Raw genomic sequence first — 13,481 nt, 5'->3', positions numbered from 1 at the left:
TAAGGCTTTGAAATCGTTAGATGAAAGATGGTGTGTTTTCACTTAGCAGTGATTATTTTCTTTTGGTAACCATTCATGCTCTGTTCTGCCTTTAGGTGGCAGAAATAGAACATAAGAAATAGACAAGGTCCATTTTCATACATTGTCAATTCTAAATGCTTTCCATCTTTCCTTAGTGATGCTGTGTATTGTGGTCTCCTCTATGCTTTCCCTAAACATAGATGAGCACTCCCACTGGCTTTCATCAACTCTTTCTGTACAAGGGATAGAAAGCAATGATGCTGTTTGCAGCAGCAGAGGGTGTAGAGAATAGAAAAAGGAGCTCTATAGCAAAGGACAGAGGAGATCTAAAAGCCCCAGAGTATATCAGACCTTGGAACGCACTGGGGAGATGAGAGTTTTGTGTCAGAGCATGGAATTTATTCCTACATGCTGCAGCATACACTCTGTGAGCCTCTGCTCTGCAACATCAGTGCCACATGGAGTCTGTCATTTGGAAAAACTAGTTTAATGCTTTATTCCCTGGGGATGACTCAAAATGGAGCTATTCGGCAGCGTCTGCTATAACTGTGAAGAGTACAATTCTACTTACAAATAGAGAATAACTCATCAGTATCTATCTAAGGGAGGCTTTTGAAATGCTGTGTGTTGCTTCACAGGTTGTTTTGGTCAAATATCTATGTCCAGCAGCAGACGTTAATCTGAGAGATGAGGGTTTAAAGTGAAGCTTCAAGTAAAGCTTAAAACTTCTGCTTCTGCCGACTGTGAAAGTGCGTTGGATGGAGGGCTCCTAGCCTTCTTCCCTTCAGCCAGAGGCTTGAAATGCTGCAGGAGAATGAACACATTAGTGCAAAGATCAGACTCATTAATTAGAGTACACGTGTAGCTGAAAATGCAAGCCACTTCAGCAGCACATGAGCTGTGTGCTCAGCAGCAAACCTCCCTTTATCCATGTTCTGACTGTGCTCAGCACAGCCACCATGACTTTAGTGGGAAAAAGCATCTGGACTCATGCTGGTTTGTTAAACAATGCCAGGCTTGCAGTAAGTCAGAGGCTCCTTGTGTAATATTGCAATATCAGTGCCGGGCTTTCGAGATACTAGGGAAATGAGAACCTTAGAAAATGTTCTGTGGACACTTTTTTATGACAGTTTACTAGCTCTTCACAAATGCAGAGAGCACAGCAAGGCCAAATTTAAGGACAGGAGCTTTGTAATGCTTCCAGCTGAGTGACCAGTGCCTGTCTGGGGTTGCTTACCTGGGAATTCTTGAACTCCGAGTACAGTGAGAAAAGGACGTGCAGAGGCTGGATCCAACTCTTGTACACGGGGATGTCCAGAATGGCTACAAACAAGAGCAGAAGTGTACAGGACTACACTGCCCTGTATGGAGCGCTGTAGGTCAGGCCTGAACTTCTCACTGCCTCTGATTACTTGGCCCTTTGCTCATCTATGACTGCATGCATCTTAGCCACAAGAGTCCACTTCCTACTGAAGTCAACAGAGAATGGTCTTGACCACTTAGGCCTGAATCTGCATCTGAAGGCCTCCTTTTTTAACAACAGTGCCAGGCCAGCAGTACACTTGTGTCTTCATCAGTGTACGGTATGCAAGACTGGAGTTGGTTTGTCCTGAATATCCAGAAGAACCATGTGTACCTACAAGGACTGTGTTGGGTTTTTTTCCTACCTAAGCTCTTAGAAAAGAGTTGACTGCTCACTGTTATCAGCTTGCTGAGCAGAGCAGACAGAACCCAAGCCCGTGGAAGATGAATAGCAATGAGCTAACAGCCAGTTGAAACACCCTCTTTGGACCAGCCTGAGATACCTGAGTGTCTCTCAAAGCTGAACATTTCCATTTGTAGGCAGTTTCTGTGCTAGGGACAATCAGATAATCTTTAAGTGAGGAGAAGAGAGGAATCTTCCCTGCTTACCACATATCATGTCAACGTATTCAGCCAGGTCACAGTTCATTTCTGCAGTTGGGAGACCCACCTGGAAAAGAAGGCATTGTCAGTTCTGATCTTGTACAGCAAAGGCCTGAGAGCATGCACTAATTTGGGGCTGAGAACAGAGGCTACCTTGGCAGCAGCCAAGCACTCAGACTTTAGGCTGCTCCCATTCTCTGGTAAGCAGGAAATGATAAGTGAAGAACATATCTCAACTGACAGGGGTGCAAGCAAAGTGATCAAAGAGGAAGAGAAATCCAGATTTCAAGAGGATCGTTTTTAATGCTGTGCCCTGAACTAACTACCTGACACTTGGAGGCCATACCTTTCCCAAGAGCTCCTCAAATTCCGGTGACCACTCCTGCATGAGGGTCTCTATGTCAGGCATGGGCCTGTATAGGAAAAAAGAAAAACAGAAACTTCAGGATTGCAGGCAAGAAGCTGAAATGGCTTCCTACTGCCACTGCTGTGAATGGGACAGTCCATTCTAACCCACTGAGAGAGATCTGTATGTCTGCTGAGTACCATTTGGGGCATTTTTTTGTTAAAACAAAACTAAGTTTTATATTCGAGCTTAGCACTATGACTAAAGAAATGTGCTGGAACCAACACTTCCTTTGGAGTGAGGCTGAGCTGTTGTGAATTGGAAGTCTGGGCAGAAGGGTGTGCCACGACTGCTGAGACTCAAACCAGGACGTGGTAAAGAATACGTCTTGCCTCCTCTGACTTGTCCAGATTTTCTTTTTACAGAGTCATTAATTGCAAGAACTTGGATGTTGCATATGCTATCTGTTAAGTGTTTGGAGGCATGGAGGGAAAGAGAAGTACAGAGAGGAAAATGATGTCCTGCGCATATACATGGTATAACTACCCTGAAACTCAGCACATCTTCTCCCTCTTAGAGACATTTTGATCATTCTACTCAGTGCTCCTGGACTTTGCCACCAGCCACCTGCTGACCTGATGTTCTGCTGACATAATGGCTCACCGGCTGTAGTGGACAGTGGCGGGAGGTTTGCAGCGGTGTAGTTCACTGATGCTTTCAATCCAGCTGTCAATAGCTTTGGGGTTCTTCTCTGCATTCTCCACACTTTTCACTTTTATCTGCTGCTGGAAACAAAAATATACACCTGGAAGCACGTTTTGGCGTTTTGTTTTTTTAATACCCTGTGTTCACTCCTGATTAACCATGTGGTTTCTCTTTCATAGTTGCACTTATTTCAAGAGATGTTTGCAGACAGAACAACAAGTGGGAAACAAAACCAAGTAAGGAGAATTAAAAAAAAAACCTCTCGCCTAAAGGAAATCAAGAGATCCAAAGTCTGTACTGAAGCTTGCCTGAAGCAAGGCTTAGATATGTTTCAGTTTAAAGCTATAGGTCAAAAAGGGTTATTTTTCCGCTTTTAAAGCCAAGTTATCAGTTGTGTTGTGTTGCTATAGTCCCACAAAGAGTAAAGTGCAATGCTTTTGCTCCAGCCAGAGCGCAGTAAATGCCTCCTCTCTCTCCATGACTCACTGTAATGTTGTGCTGTTTGGAATTCTCCGTTAGCCAGAGAGAGAGTACTGTGGGATCTGACTGCTTCGTTGATGGCTCATCTAGGACCAGCAGACCAAGGTTATCAGGCTTGCCATCTGGGCGTGGGACCTGCAGGTAAAACACAGAAGGTATTCTCTATGGGGGTATGGATGCTGAACGAATTCGTACAGTGCCTCCCTGTTGTTAGAAACTCATCCTCAATTCAGAAGGAATTTGTAGGCATGCTGCTTTGAAAGAGCAGAAAATATGAATTGTTAGCACAGTGGTACCTGAAACACACAAGGTGCTGGACAAAGAAACAGGCAGCCCTTGCCCCAAATTATACATGTGCTATGTGGGAAGTTACCAAAGTAACTAGCCAGGTCACAGTGTTGCTCTGTGAGATCTCCTAGGTGCATACAACAGTATCTTCTACAGTGCAGGGCAAGGGCACCTCGCTGCTACCAGGACAACGTGGCTGTGGTCTTGGCTGTACAGCCTGCCTGCTGGGCTCACACCAAAGCCGCCTTCTCTTTCAGGTAGGTATTGGGGTATCTGAAAATATTGTACCTTTAGGAAGGCATCGATGTCTCCAACAGCAGGAATAAAGTCTGGAATAAAAGGCTGCAGTTTGTGCTCAATCTCTATTGTTTTCGGAGTGTACCTGGAGAGAGAAAAACAACAGTATTACACGGTGGGTGACTGACATTTCCTGCCAAACTTACCCTTGAGACAAAGGAGAACCAAGGGCAGGCTAAAACTCCTTCAACTCGCCTCCTTATGTATTCAAAGAGCTCTTTAATTTCAGGAGATACTGGCAGGTAGTCATAATCCGCTAGGTTGTAATCACTGAAAAAAAGAAGAGAAATTCATGCAGACGTTACTTCATATTAGTTTTTGCACAAGAACAATGGCACGAACAGCTGTGCCACAAAGCTGTGAAGGAAGCAGAAGCAGGACGGCCCTCACTGGAAGAGGCTTCTTGCAAGTGCAGAATGCCGCTGAGCCCTTCTTAGCCACGGCTCCCAGCTCCCCCCGCTGCTCACCCCTCCAGCGGCGCCCCGCGCTCCTCCGAGTCGTCCTCTGAGTCGCTCTCGGAGGAGTCCTCATCGTCATCGTCATCGTCGTCGTCGTCATCCTCGTCGTCCTCGCTGGCGGCGGAGGGTCCAGGCCGGGCCGCTGTTTCCTTCAGGGCCGGAGGGACGCGGCCTTACCGAGCCGTCCCGCGCCGCTCGCCCCTCGCGGCCCCGCGCCCACCTTACCTTGCTGCCACCGCCCTCCCCGTCGCTGCTGCGCTCTCCCGCGCCGCTGGGCCGCGCTCCCGGGCCGCCGCCTCCCGACCAGGGAGGTCCCGGCCGGCGGGAGCCCCGCGGGCGGCTCGCGTTCCCCGCCGCCTCCTCGGCCTCCGGCAGCTCCAGGCTCTCGTCGTACGGCTGGTTCTCCACCGGGCGGGGCTGGGCGGAGGGACGCGGGGAGGCGATGGCGCGGGCCGTCCCGTCCCCGCTCCCCTCGGACGGCCGCCGCTCCGCCATGACGCCGCCCTCCGTCGCCATGGCGACCCCGTCTCGCTCGCCCCTGCCCGGCTAGAGCGGCACCCGCGGCCCGGCCTGGCGGGTGCGAGGAGGTGTCTCCCCCTGCTGGTCGGAGCGGGTACTGCCGGGGCCCTCCCGCAGGGCCGCGCTCCGGGTCCTCCCGCCCCGCCCCGCCCCGCGCGCCGTGCGCGGCGCCGCTTCCGGCTGGGGACGTGGCTCGGCGCCGCCATCTTGTGGGGCTGCCCGAGGGGACGCGGAGCGCCGAGGGAGCGAGCGCCGAGCCGAGCGCCGCCGCCATGGTAAGGGCGCGCCCGCCGCCGGCCGTTCGGTCGTGGGGTCACTGCCCGCCGTTCTCGGGGGCCGCTGCGGGCCGGCCCGGGGCTCTGAAAGCGCGCGGGGCCTCACCGGGCCCCGCATCGCTCGGCGGCTCTGGTGCGGTTCTTCGGCCTCGTCCCAGCGCGCGCCCGTCCGCCCGCGCCGTATCCCCGCGCCGTGGGTGCCTGGCGGAGATGCGGGACTCTCGGACCCCCTGCAGCTCTGGGAAGGGCCCGGGCCGCCTCCCGAGCCTTGCTGCCCGGGGCCGTGCAGCCCCGCCGGGCAGAAGCTGGGCTCCGGCCCTGGGACGTGGCCGTGGCGCGGCCTCTGTCGCCTCGGGAGCAGCGGAGCCTCGCACAGCGGGGCAGCACCGGCTGCAGAGTCCTGCAACAGAGGAGGCGGTGGGCGCTGCCTGCGGTGCGCTAGGTTATGTGTAATGTGAAGGCTGCTTGCGGCGCTAAGACTGTCATCTTTAGCGAGGCCTCGTCCCTCGCTGCCTGAGCTGCCGGGCTCGGGTGGAGGTCGCTTATGTCCTGTTGTCGCTGGATGACGTGGAGTTGTGAGCTTTCCCTCCCGGAACAGGATCTGCTCGGTGACACTTGGTGAGACAGCAGAGGCCGAGGTGCTGCTGGGATCAGCGGTGCTGCCCGGAGCTGTGCTGCGTTGTGCTCCACTCACAGTCATTTCAGAGGGCAGTTAGGGGATGGAGGCTTGTGCCTGACCTGCTCTTTTCAGCATGTCCCTGAGCTACAGGGTCCCTGTGGCCACCCGGGCAGCGTACAGCAGTCGTGCCAGGTGTTGGCTGCTCACCTGGCCGTGCTGTTGGCTGAGGTTTGAGGTGGTGCTTGAAATCTGTCTACGGCGAAGAGCTTCTGGTACTTCTCTCGTTGTTAGAATACTGTGAATAAAATTGGCTGGGGAGTTAAAGGATCTTAGCTTTAGAAACTGTCTTATCTTGACTATGTTAATTAAGAAACTAATCTGTGAGAGAGGTATTTCAGGAAGAAGTGGAGGTGGAGAGAATGAGAAAATGTAAATTGGCAGTTGCCTTACTGCCTTTTTATTGTTGGTGTGATAACATCTGTGAAATGCCCAGGAGAGTCATCCGTGTGCTGTAATTAATATAACGCTCAATATTTTATTAACCTGGCTTAGGCTAAGTGTGGCACTGGGAAGAAACGTCACATTTCAAAACCTTCTGGTATTTATTGTGACTTTTCTGCTGGGGTTGAACTAACAGACAATTCAATAACGCAGAGCTTTGCCTGAAGCATTGTTGGGGTTTTGTCACACTTCTGCGTATGCAGTAAGAGGTGGCTTTGCTGCATCTGCCTGAATTGATTGAGCTTTGAATCCCGATAGCACAGAACATGGGCTGGAGCCTGTCTGCAGAGAAAAGCAGAGGTGGGTCTGCTTGTGAAATAGTTAAATTCTTGGTGCTGGTCGCAGAAAGATACTTAAAATCGTGGTTAAGGAAGGCGAGCTCGCCGGGAAGGTGAGGTGTAGTTGGTAGTGATCCTTTCTTTGCATGCAACAACTGTGCCAGGTTTGTGGAGTGGAGGCGGTGTCCGAGATGGGCGCAGCTGAGCCGTGTCTGTGTTCCCCTAGGTGCTGTTGGCGGCAGCTGTCTGCACAAAGGCAGGGAAGGCCATCGTCTCCCGGCAGTTCGTGGAGATGACCCGAACCCGCATCGAGGGGCTGCTGGCAGCTTTCCCAAAACTCATGAACACTGGGAAGCAGCACACTTTTGTGGAAACAGAGAGTGTGCGGTACGTGTATCAGCCGATGGAGAAGCTCTACATGGTGCTGATCACCACTAAAAACAGCAACATCCTGGAAGACCTGGAAACACTCCGACTCTTCTCTCGAGTGGTAAGGATCCACACGTCAGGTCACTTGTTGCAAAGTTCACGTGTGTAGCCTGAAACAACGCCGTTACAAGGGGACCTGGTGGTGAGCTGCTGCTGAAGCACTCTGCCTCCGCCTAACAACTTGATTTTCTGCAGCCTGTTCCTGACCTGGAAGTAACCTTTGAAGTTTCTGTGGTATTTTTGAACTACGTGTGAGAAATCCGTAGTTGCCCTTTAACTGGTGAGGCCAGAGGGATGATGCTCTAAATGTAGTGTCAAATGTTCTCTGTATTCTTTAGGTAGCAACTAATGTGACTTCACAGTATGTGATTGAGAGGTGTAGTGTTATTCTAAATGGAATTCTAACTAATGAGTTTTTGCAGTTGTTTTTTTTTTATTAACTTCATAATCTGTTTCTGTCAGGTGCAGCTGAAGGATCTTCAGGAAACTAACTGGCTTCACAGGGTGTGTTGGTGTAGGTTCCTGTGAATTACAAAGTGAAAACTGTGCTAGAAGATTCCATAGGTGTTTTAATTGAGGAAAAACAAGTAGTCACAGAACTTCATCTTGTTTGTCAACAACGTAAAGGACTGAAAAGCAGCTTAGCGGTGCTGACTGTCACACCTACATCTCTTTTAAATGTTTTTCCCTACCTAGATCCCTGAATATTGTCGAGCTCTGGAGGAGAATGAGATCTCTGAACACTGCTTTGACCTGATCTTTGCCTTTGATGAAATTGTTGCCCTGGGCTACCGTGAGAATGTAAACCTGGCACAAATTCGGACCTTCACGGAGATGGACTCACATGAAGAAAAGGTGTTCCGAGCTGTCCGAGAGGTGAGTGGAAATCGTTTGGAGTCTGATGCAAGGTGCTCTGGGTAGCACTACTTTTTTATGCAAAGGTGTTACTCCACTTTAGTAAGGGTTTTAAAGATATTTAGCTTTTCTGTACACTAAATGCCCATTCCTGGTTCTTTCAAAAAGCATTTGTAAGAAAACAAACTTAGTTGGTGTACAGAATTGCAAATTCTGTACTGCACGTTGCTGTACTGAGATTGCAAAGCTTTAGCAGCCTTTCGTCTTTTATTTCAGACTCAGGAACGTGAAGCAAAAGCTGAGATGCGTCGTAAAGCGAAGGAATTGCAGCAGGCCAGGAGGGATGCAGAGAGACTGGGCAAGAAGGCACCTGGGTTCGGTGGCTTCGGCAGTTCGGCCGTGTCTGGGGGCACAACAGCAGCAATGATCACAGAGACCATCATTGAAACAGAGAAGCCCAAAGTGGCACCAGCGCCTTCCAGGTAGGTGTGCACTTGGCTGTAATGTTCTTTGGAGTTAGTGTTGTCTGAATACCACGTGCACAAATAAAGGGTTTCAGTTGGTGACTTCCTGGATAAACAGGTGCTGAGGTAACTGGTGTGTGTGGGTACATAAGGGATTGGTCACATGTGGCCTGGTGCTGGTGGGGTCTGTTAGTGCTTGCCAGGTTGGTGCTATGTTTTAGGAATCAAGAGCTTTCTCTCCCCTGGTCCTGTAAGAAGCAATTTGTACTGTAATTATGGGTTCTGTGTGTGCCTCCATCTCCATGGGAGGATAGGGAAGGTCAGGCCTCTCTTGTGTGCACTCTCACTGAAGTAAGCTTATATTGTTGGGATAGTCAAGTTATAACACTTGAAGATTGGACTGAGGCAGGTTGAAACTGTTGCCCTGAACTGATTTGGAGATGTTTGTGCATTTTATTTAGACCATCAGGTCCTAGTAAAGCTCTGAAACTTGGCGCCAAAGGGAAGGAGGTGGACAACTTTGTGGACAAGCTGAAGTCAGAGGGAGAAAACATCATGACTTCTGTAGGCAAACGCTCTACAGAAGCAGCCAAAGTTCTTGCACCACCCATTAATATGGAGAGGTAGGTAATATGCTTGTTCTGAAAGCAGTCTTCTCGCTGCTTTGTGATCCATGTGTTGCTTTATGATCTAACCTCAATTTACAAGGCAATGGGTAAAATCTGGGGAAGCACAGCAACAAAAGAGTAGATAGCTTATTTGATTTGGAAGTGCCCTAGTTAAAAGGAGATGTACATCCTCTGTTTAGCTGAGATTGGGAACTTTCCTATGCCTTCTGGAATGTGTCTCATTGATTTTTTTTTTTTTTTTTTCCAACAGATGAGTTAAAGTAGCTGTCATTTTTTCTGTTCCCCAGATACAAATAGCTCCTGTCCTACTGCATCTTAGAATACAAGTATTTAGAGTTTCTTTGATGTGTAGCAAATCAGAACCTTTTTTCTGCTATGAGCTCATCTGCTGTGTGGTAGAGGGATTCCGAGTGAGCAACATACCAAGATGCTGTGTTGCTGATATGGATTTCTATTTGTTCCAGACATGTATTCATAGATCCATGTTCCCCTCAGCTGACGTGTGCATCTGTTGAGCTGTCAGTGGCATTCTGTTAGGGACCATCATGCTCTTTGGAGCATGTGCTCACTGCACGTGGACTGTCCTTGCTGAACACTGATTTCTTATCTTGCCTGTCCAGCGTGCATATGAAAATAGAGGAGAAAATATCCTTGACTTGTGGCCGTGATGGAGGGTTACAGAATATGGAGCTGCATGGCATGATCATGCTGCACATCTCTGATGAAAAATTTGCACGAATTCGCCTGCACGTAGAAAATGAAGACAAGAGGGGAGTGCAGTTACAGGTAAAGTGACTGGTGTGCCATGCTGCTGTATGTGCTTATACTGCTCTCTGGGGCAAAATATTGGTGTGTTAGTGTCCTCTGACCCTATCCAAGTCTTTTCAGCAAATAAATTGAGAATCAGAGTAGTCACTACAGACTGCAGTGTAAATACCGGGCTAGATCATGCTGAAAAGGTTGAAGTTCATTTGAGAAACCTGGACAGAATTTCAGGCTGCTAAATAGATGTGCTGTAATAAAGCTTCTGGGCCAGACATAGAAACAAGGCGTGGTTTTCAGAGGAAGGTACTTGGGGATGTGTAGGGCTGTCTTGCTAGAACGTGAGTTATCTGAAATACAGGCCTTCCTTCGGCTTGAAGTTACTGCAGCAGCTGACGCAGCCTTGGCTTTTGTTCCCATTTCAGACTCACCCGAACGTGGACAAGAAGCTGTTTACTGCAGAATCTCAGATTGGTTTGAAGAACCCAGAGAAATCATTCCCTATTAACAGTGACGTGGGTGTGCTGAAGTGGAGGTTGCAGACGACGGAGGAGTCCTTCATTCCATTGACAAGTGAGTGCAAGTGTGTGCCTGGCACGCGGGAGCTCGGCTGGAAGAGCCCGGTGTCCATCTGTGGGTTGCCTGCTTGCACCTTGCCTTGCAGCAGCTGGGCTGGCTCTGCAGTGTGGTACGTTGTGAGGTTGAAGGGGTGAAGACTTCACTGTGCCTTCCATTGGATAATACTTGTTGTTATTACCAGTGTCTGTTTTCTGTAACGTTCTTGAAGAAAACACAAAGATTTTGTTTGACAGAATTTCTTGGTTAGCGTTTTACTTTGCTTTTTCGATAACATCATCTTTTGAAAGCCTGTTCTGCCTACCTATGAAGATTGTATATTTCAGCATACTGTTTTTCTGCTCTCAGTTAACTGCTGGCCATCAGAAAGTGGGAACAGTTGCGATGTTAACATTGAGTACGAGCTGCAAGAGGAGAGCCTAGAACTGAACGATGTGATCATCATGATCCCTTTACCGTGAGTAACGTTCCGTGCCTGGGGAATGTTATCAAGCACCGTCACATACCCTGTCAGCCCCTTACTCTCTTGGATTTGTAGCTCAGGCCAAGCCTAGGTGCTTGACAAGTGTTTGCTTGGTATTGTAGCTCCTTTTTGCCTACTCTAGGTCTGGTGTCGGTGCCCCAGTGATTGGGGAGATCGATGGCGAGTATCGCCACGACAGCCGGAGAAATCTCCTTGAGTGGTGCCTGCCAGTGATAGATGCCAAAAACAAGAGTGGCAGCCTGGAGTTCAGCATAGCAGGGCAGCCGAATGACTTCTTTCCAGTGCAAGTCTCCTTCGTCTCCAAAAAGAACTATTGCAACATACAGGTACGGTCACTGCTGGTGCAGGGCTTGCTCTGAGAGCCGCTCTCACTGGGGGCTGCTTGCAGGATGTGCTGTGGCTGCAATTAGGCTGTCTGACTGTGCTCGTGACATGTTTGCCTCTGTCCTTGATGTTCTTTAGCTGTACTGTCCTCTTTAGAAGAGCATCTTGCCCAAAGACAGTTTTTTCCTCACAGTGCTGTGATCTCTTCCTGCTTATGCTCAGTGTGTGTTTGAGACTACCTCTTCCTCTGCCTGTCAGAGTGAGAGTAGACAACACCATTGTCTGGTTCCTGCAGGGGCTCGGTGCTTCCAGTGTGATTTTCTTACTTCTGTCAAGCTACCTTAGCATCCTCTGGCCAGAAGCTTTCATAAACACTGACTTGTGGTTCACAAGTTCTGGGTTGATTCTGTCCTCCTCGACTGTGTCACAGTTGGAAAGTTGTGCTTGTTGTGTTGGGAAGTGATGTTAAATGCTGACCTAGCCGTATGTGTTATCTCCACAGGTTACCAAAGTGACCCAGGTAGATGGAAACAGCCCTGTAAGGTTTTCTACTGAAACCACCTTCCTGGTGGACAAGTACGAAATCCTGTAATGCCAGCTGTGGGGAATTGCAAAGGAAATTTTTAAATTAAAAAAAAAAAAAGAGGCCGAAGTTTATTCTGAATGTTTGGAACGCCACAGCCCTCTCTCTGCTGAGACACATGGCTCTGTGTGCCATCTGCAGTGTCCTGGGTCACAGACATTTTTGGCAGAGAATTGACATGTTCATGGGGGGGAAGGCTACGAATTTCTTTGGCAGATTTTTACTGGCTAGCAGGAGAACAAGATCTCTGCAGAGAACCTGGCTTTGACACTTCCCCATCTCCCATGAAGATGACTGGAGCTCAGTCCCAGAGCCTACTTAGACATCATGCTCGCCCGTTTTTAATTATCAAACACTGTTCCGTTGTTGGTGCTGCCATTTTAATTTCTCCTCAGCCTTCAACTCTTGCTTCTGGTGATGAAAACAGGCATTAAGATAACACACTCAGTGATGCAGTGCTTCTCTGGACCCTTCCATCTGAAAGAAATGGACTCGCAGCTCAGATCCGATTGCAGTGTTCCTTGCTGTCCCTCCAGCCCTGCTGTACAGCAGTGGACTTCAGCCCCAGATCTGTAGGAGTCCTTTGGACCTCTCCTGGTGTTGGCTGGGTCATAGTGGGCTTGTAGGTGGCACAGGCTGCGGCTCTGAACACTCCAGTCTCCCCAGCAGGGAGAACACCACCACCCAGAGGTGACTGTCCGAAGGTTTGCTGTGTGTTGCAGTAACTCTCTGGCCAGGATTGATGTCCTGGCTGAGGCCATGGCAGTGTCCTGGTAAGTTGAATTGCTTTCCCTGGCAGGGTGTGGGTGTGCACGCAGCCGTGGAGCCTGCTTTGCTTCACCTGTGCACAGTGGGAGTGGGGTTAGGACCTGTCACAGACTAATGTTTTTCCTTGGTGCTTGGGAGTGGAGGAGAGGGAAGTGGTAGTTTCCTGAAAGTCTGCTGGGTTGATCTGGGCACGAGCAGCACCCAGAACTGTTCCTCCTCTGCCTGCCTGCATCGCATCACTTTGTCCCCCAGAGCTGTGCTCCCCACAGATCCATGCCCCCCGCTTGCTTTGGGGCAGTCACCAACGCAGCGGCCGTGCTGTCTGCAGGGAGCTCCCGGCTGCTGTGTGGGAAGGGCTGCTGTGGCTGAGCGTGCAGGTGAAATTCACATGGTGTCCTGTCCTCAGAAGTCCTCAAACCGTGCACTGTGCTCCAGAGAGCACGATTCTGTGAAAGTAAGCGTGGGTCGGTTCCCGTAGGGTCCTCTGCCAAAGAAGTTAGCGGTCTCTCCTCTGTTAACAGCGCCAGCGAGGAAATGAACTGATTCTTTCCCTGGGAGGGTGATGTGTTCTGGGGGAGGGAAAGCAAACCCTGTTCCGTAGTGAAGTAGACAATGAATCTTATTAATTCAGTTGTGTTCAAGAGTTGCTTGTCTGTATGATTTTAAAATGGAGTCGAGTTTAGTTCAAACATCAAAGGAGCATTTTTATTAAATTTGTTTGAGGGTAATATTTAAAAACCAGAACCCCAGTTTTTGTAACCCTGTACAATAATGGCCTAGGGAATAGAGCACATTCCAGTGTATACAAAGAATACAAATTCTTTAATCAAATAAAAGAGTATTATAAAAGGAATCCGGCTGAGGTTCTTCTGCCTGGCTTAGATGGGGCGTGTGTGGGGTGGCCCAGGGGGACGA

The 13,481-nt window shown here is 49.4% G+C and overlaps 2 protein-coding genes across 3 annotated transcripts; one reads left to right on the top strand and one right to left on the bottom strand.

The window, feature by feature from the left end:
• IFT46 (intraflagellar transport 46) lies at positions 490 to 5,059 on the bottom strand. Of its 2 annotated transcripts, none has more exons than XM_021375878.1 (10): positions 4,726 to 5,059; positions 4,510 to 4,649; positions 4,238 to 4,312; positions 4,034 to 4,127; positions 3,464 to 3,592; positions 2,936 to 3,054; positions 2,273 to 2,339; positions 1,933 to 1,993; positions 1,259 to 1,344; positions 490 to 825 (listed from the first exon to the last, which is right to left on the bottom strand). In XM_021375878.1, exons 1-10 carry the CDS (start codon positions 5,014 to 5,016, stop codon positions 730 to 732), a joined length of 1,158 nt encoding a protein of 385 aa, XP_021231553.1. In that variant the 5' UTR covers positions 5,017 to 5,059; the 3' UTR covers positions 490 to 729. The 2 variants fall into 2 exon arrangements, with proteins under 2 accessions (XP_021231553.1, XP_021231552.1); XM_021375877.1 differs by having other exon boundaries at positions 2,936 to 3,057; positions 4,726 to 5,056.
• Positions 5,161 to 13,419, top strand: ARCN1 (archain 1). Its single transcript, XM_021375864.1, has 10 exons — positions 5,161 to 5,294; positions 6,919 to 7,182; positions 7,818 to 7,997; positions 8,253 to 8,458; positions 8,902 to 9,063; positions 9,690 to 9,855; positions 10,257 to 10,404; positions 10,756 to 10,864; positions 11,013 to 11,217; positions 11,718 to 13,419. Exons 1-10 carry the CDS (start codon positions 5,292 to 5,294, stop codon positions 11,805 to 11,807), a joined length of 1,533 nt encoding a protein of 510 aa, XP_021231539.1. The 5' UTR covers positions 5,161 to 5,291; the 3' UTR covers positions 11,808 to 13,419.

The sequence above is a fragment of the Numida meleagris genome, chromosome 23 (assembly GCF_002078875.1).
Source record: "Numida meleagris isolate 19003 breed g44 Domestic line chromosome 23, NumMel1.0, whole genome shotgun sequence".
Taxonomy (NCBI): Eukaryota; Metazoa; Chordata; class Aves; order Galliformes; family Numididae; genus Numida; species Numida meleagris.
The sequence above is the reverse complement of the archived record's forward strand: the minus strand, read 5'-3'. Positions and strand labels throughout refer to the sequence as shown.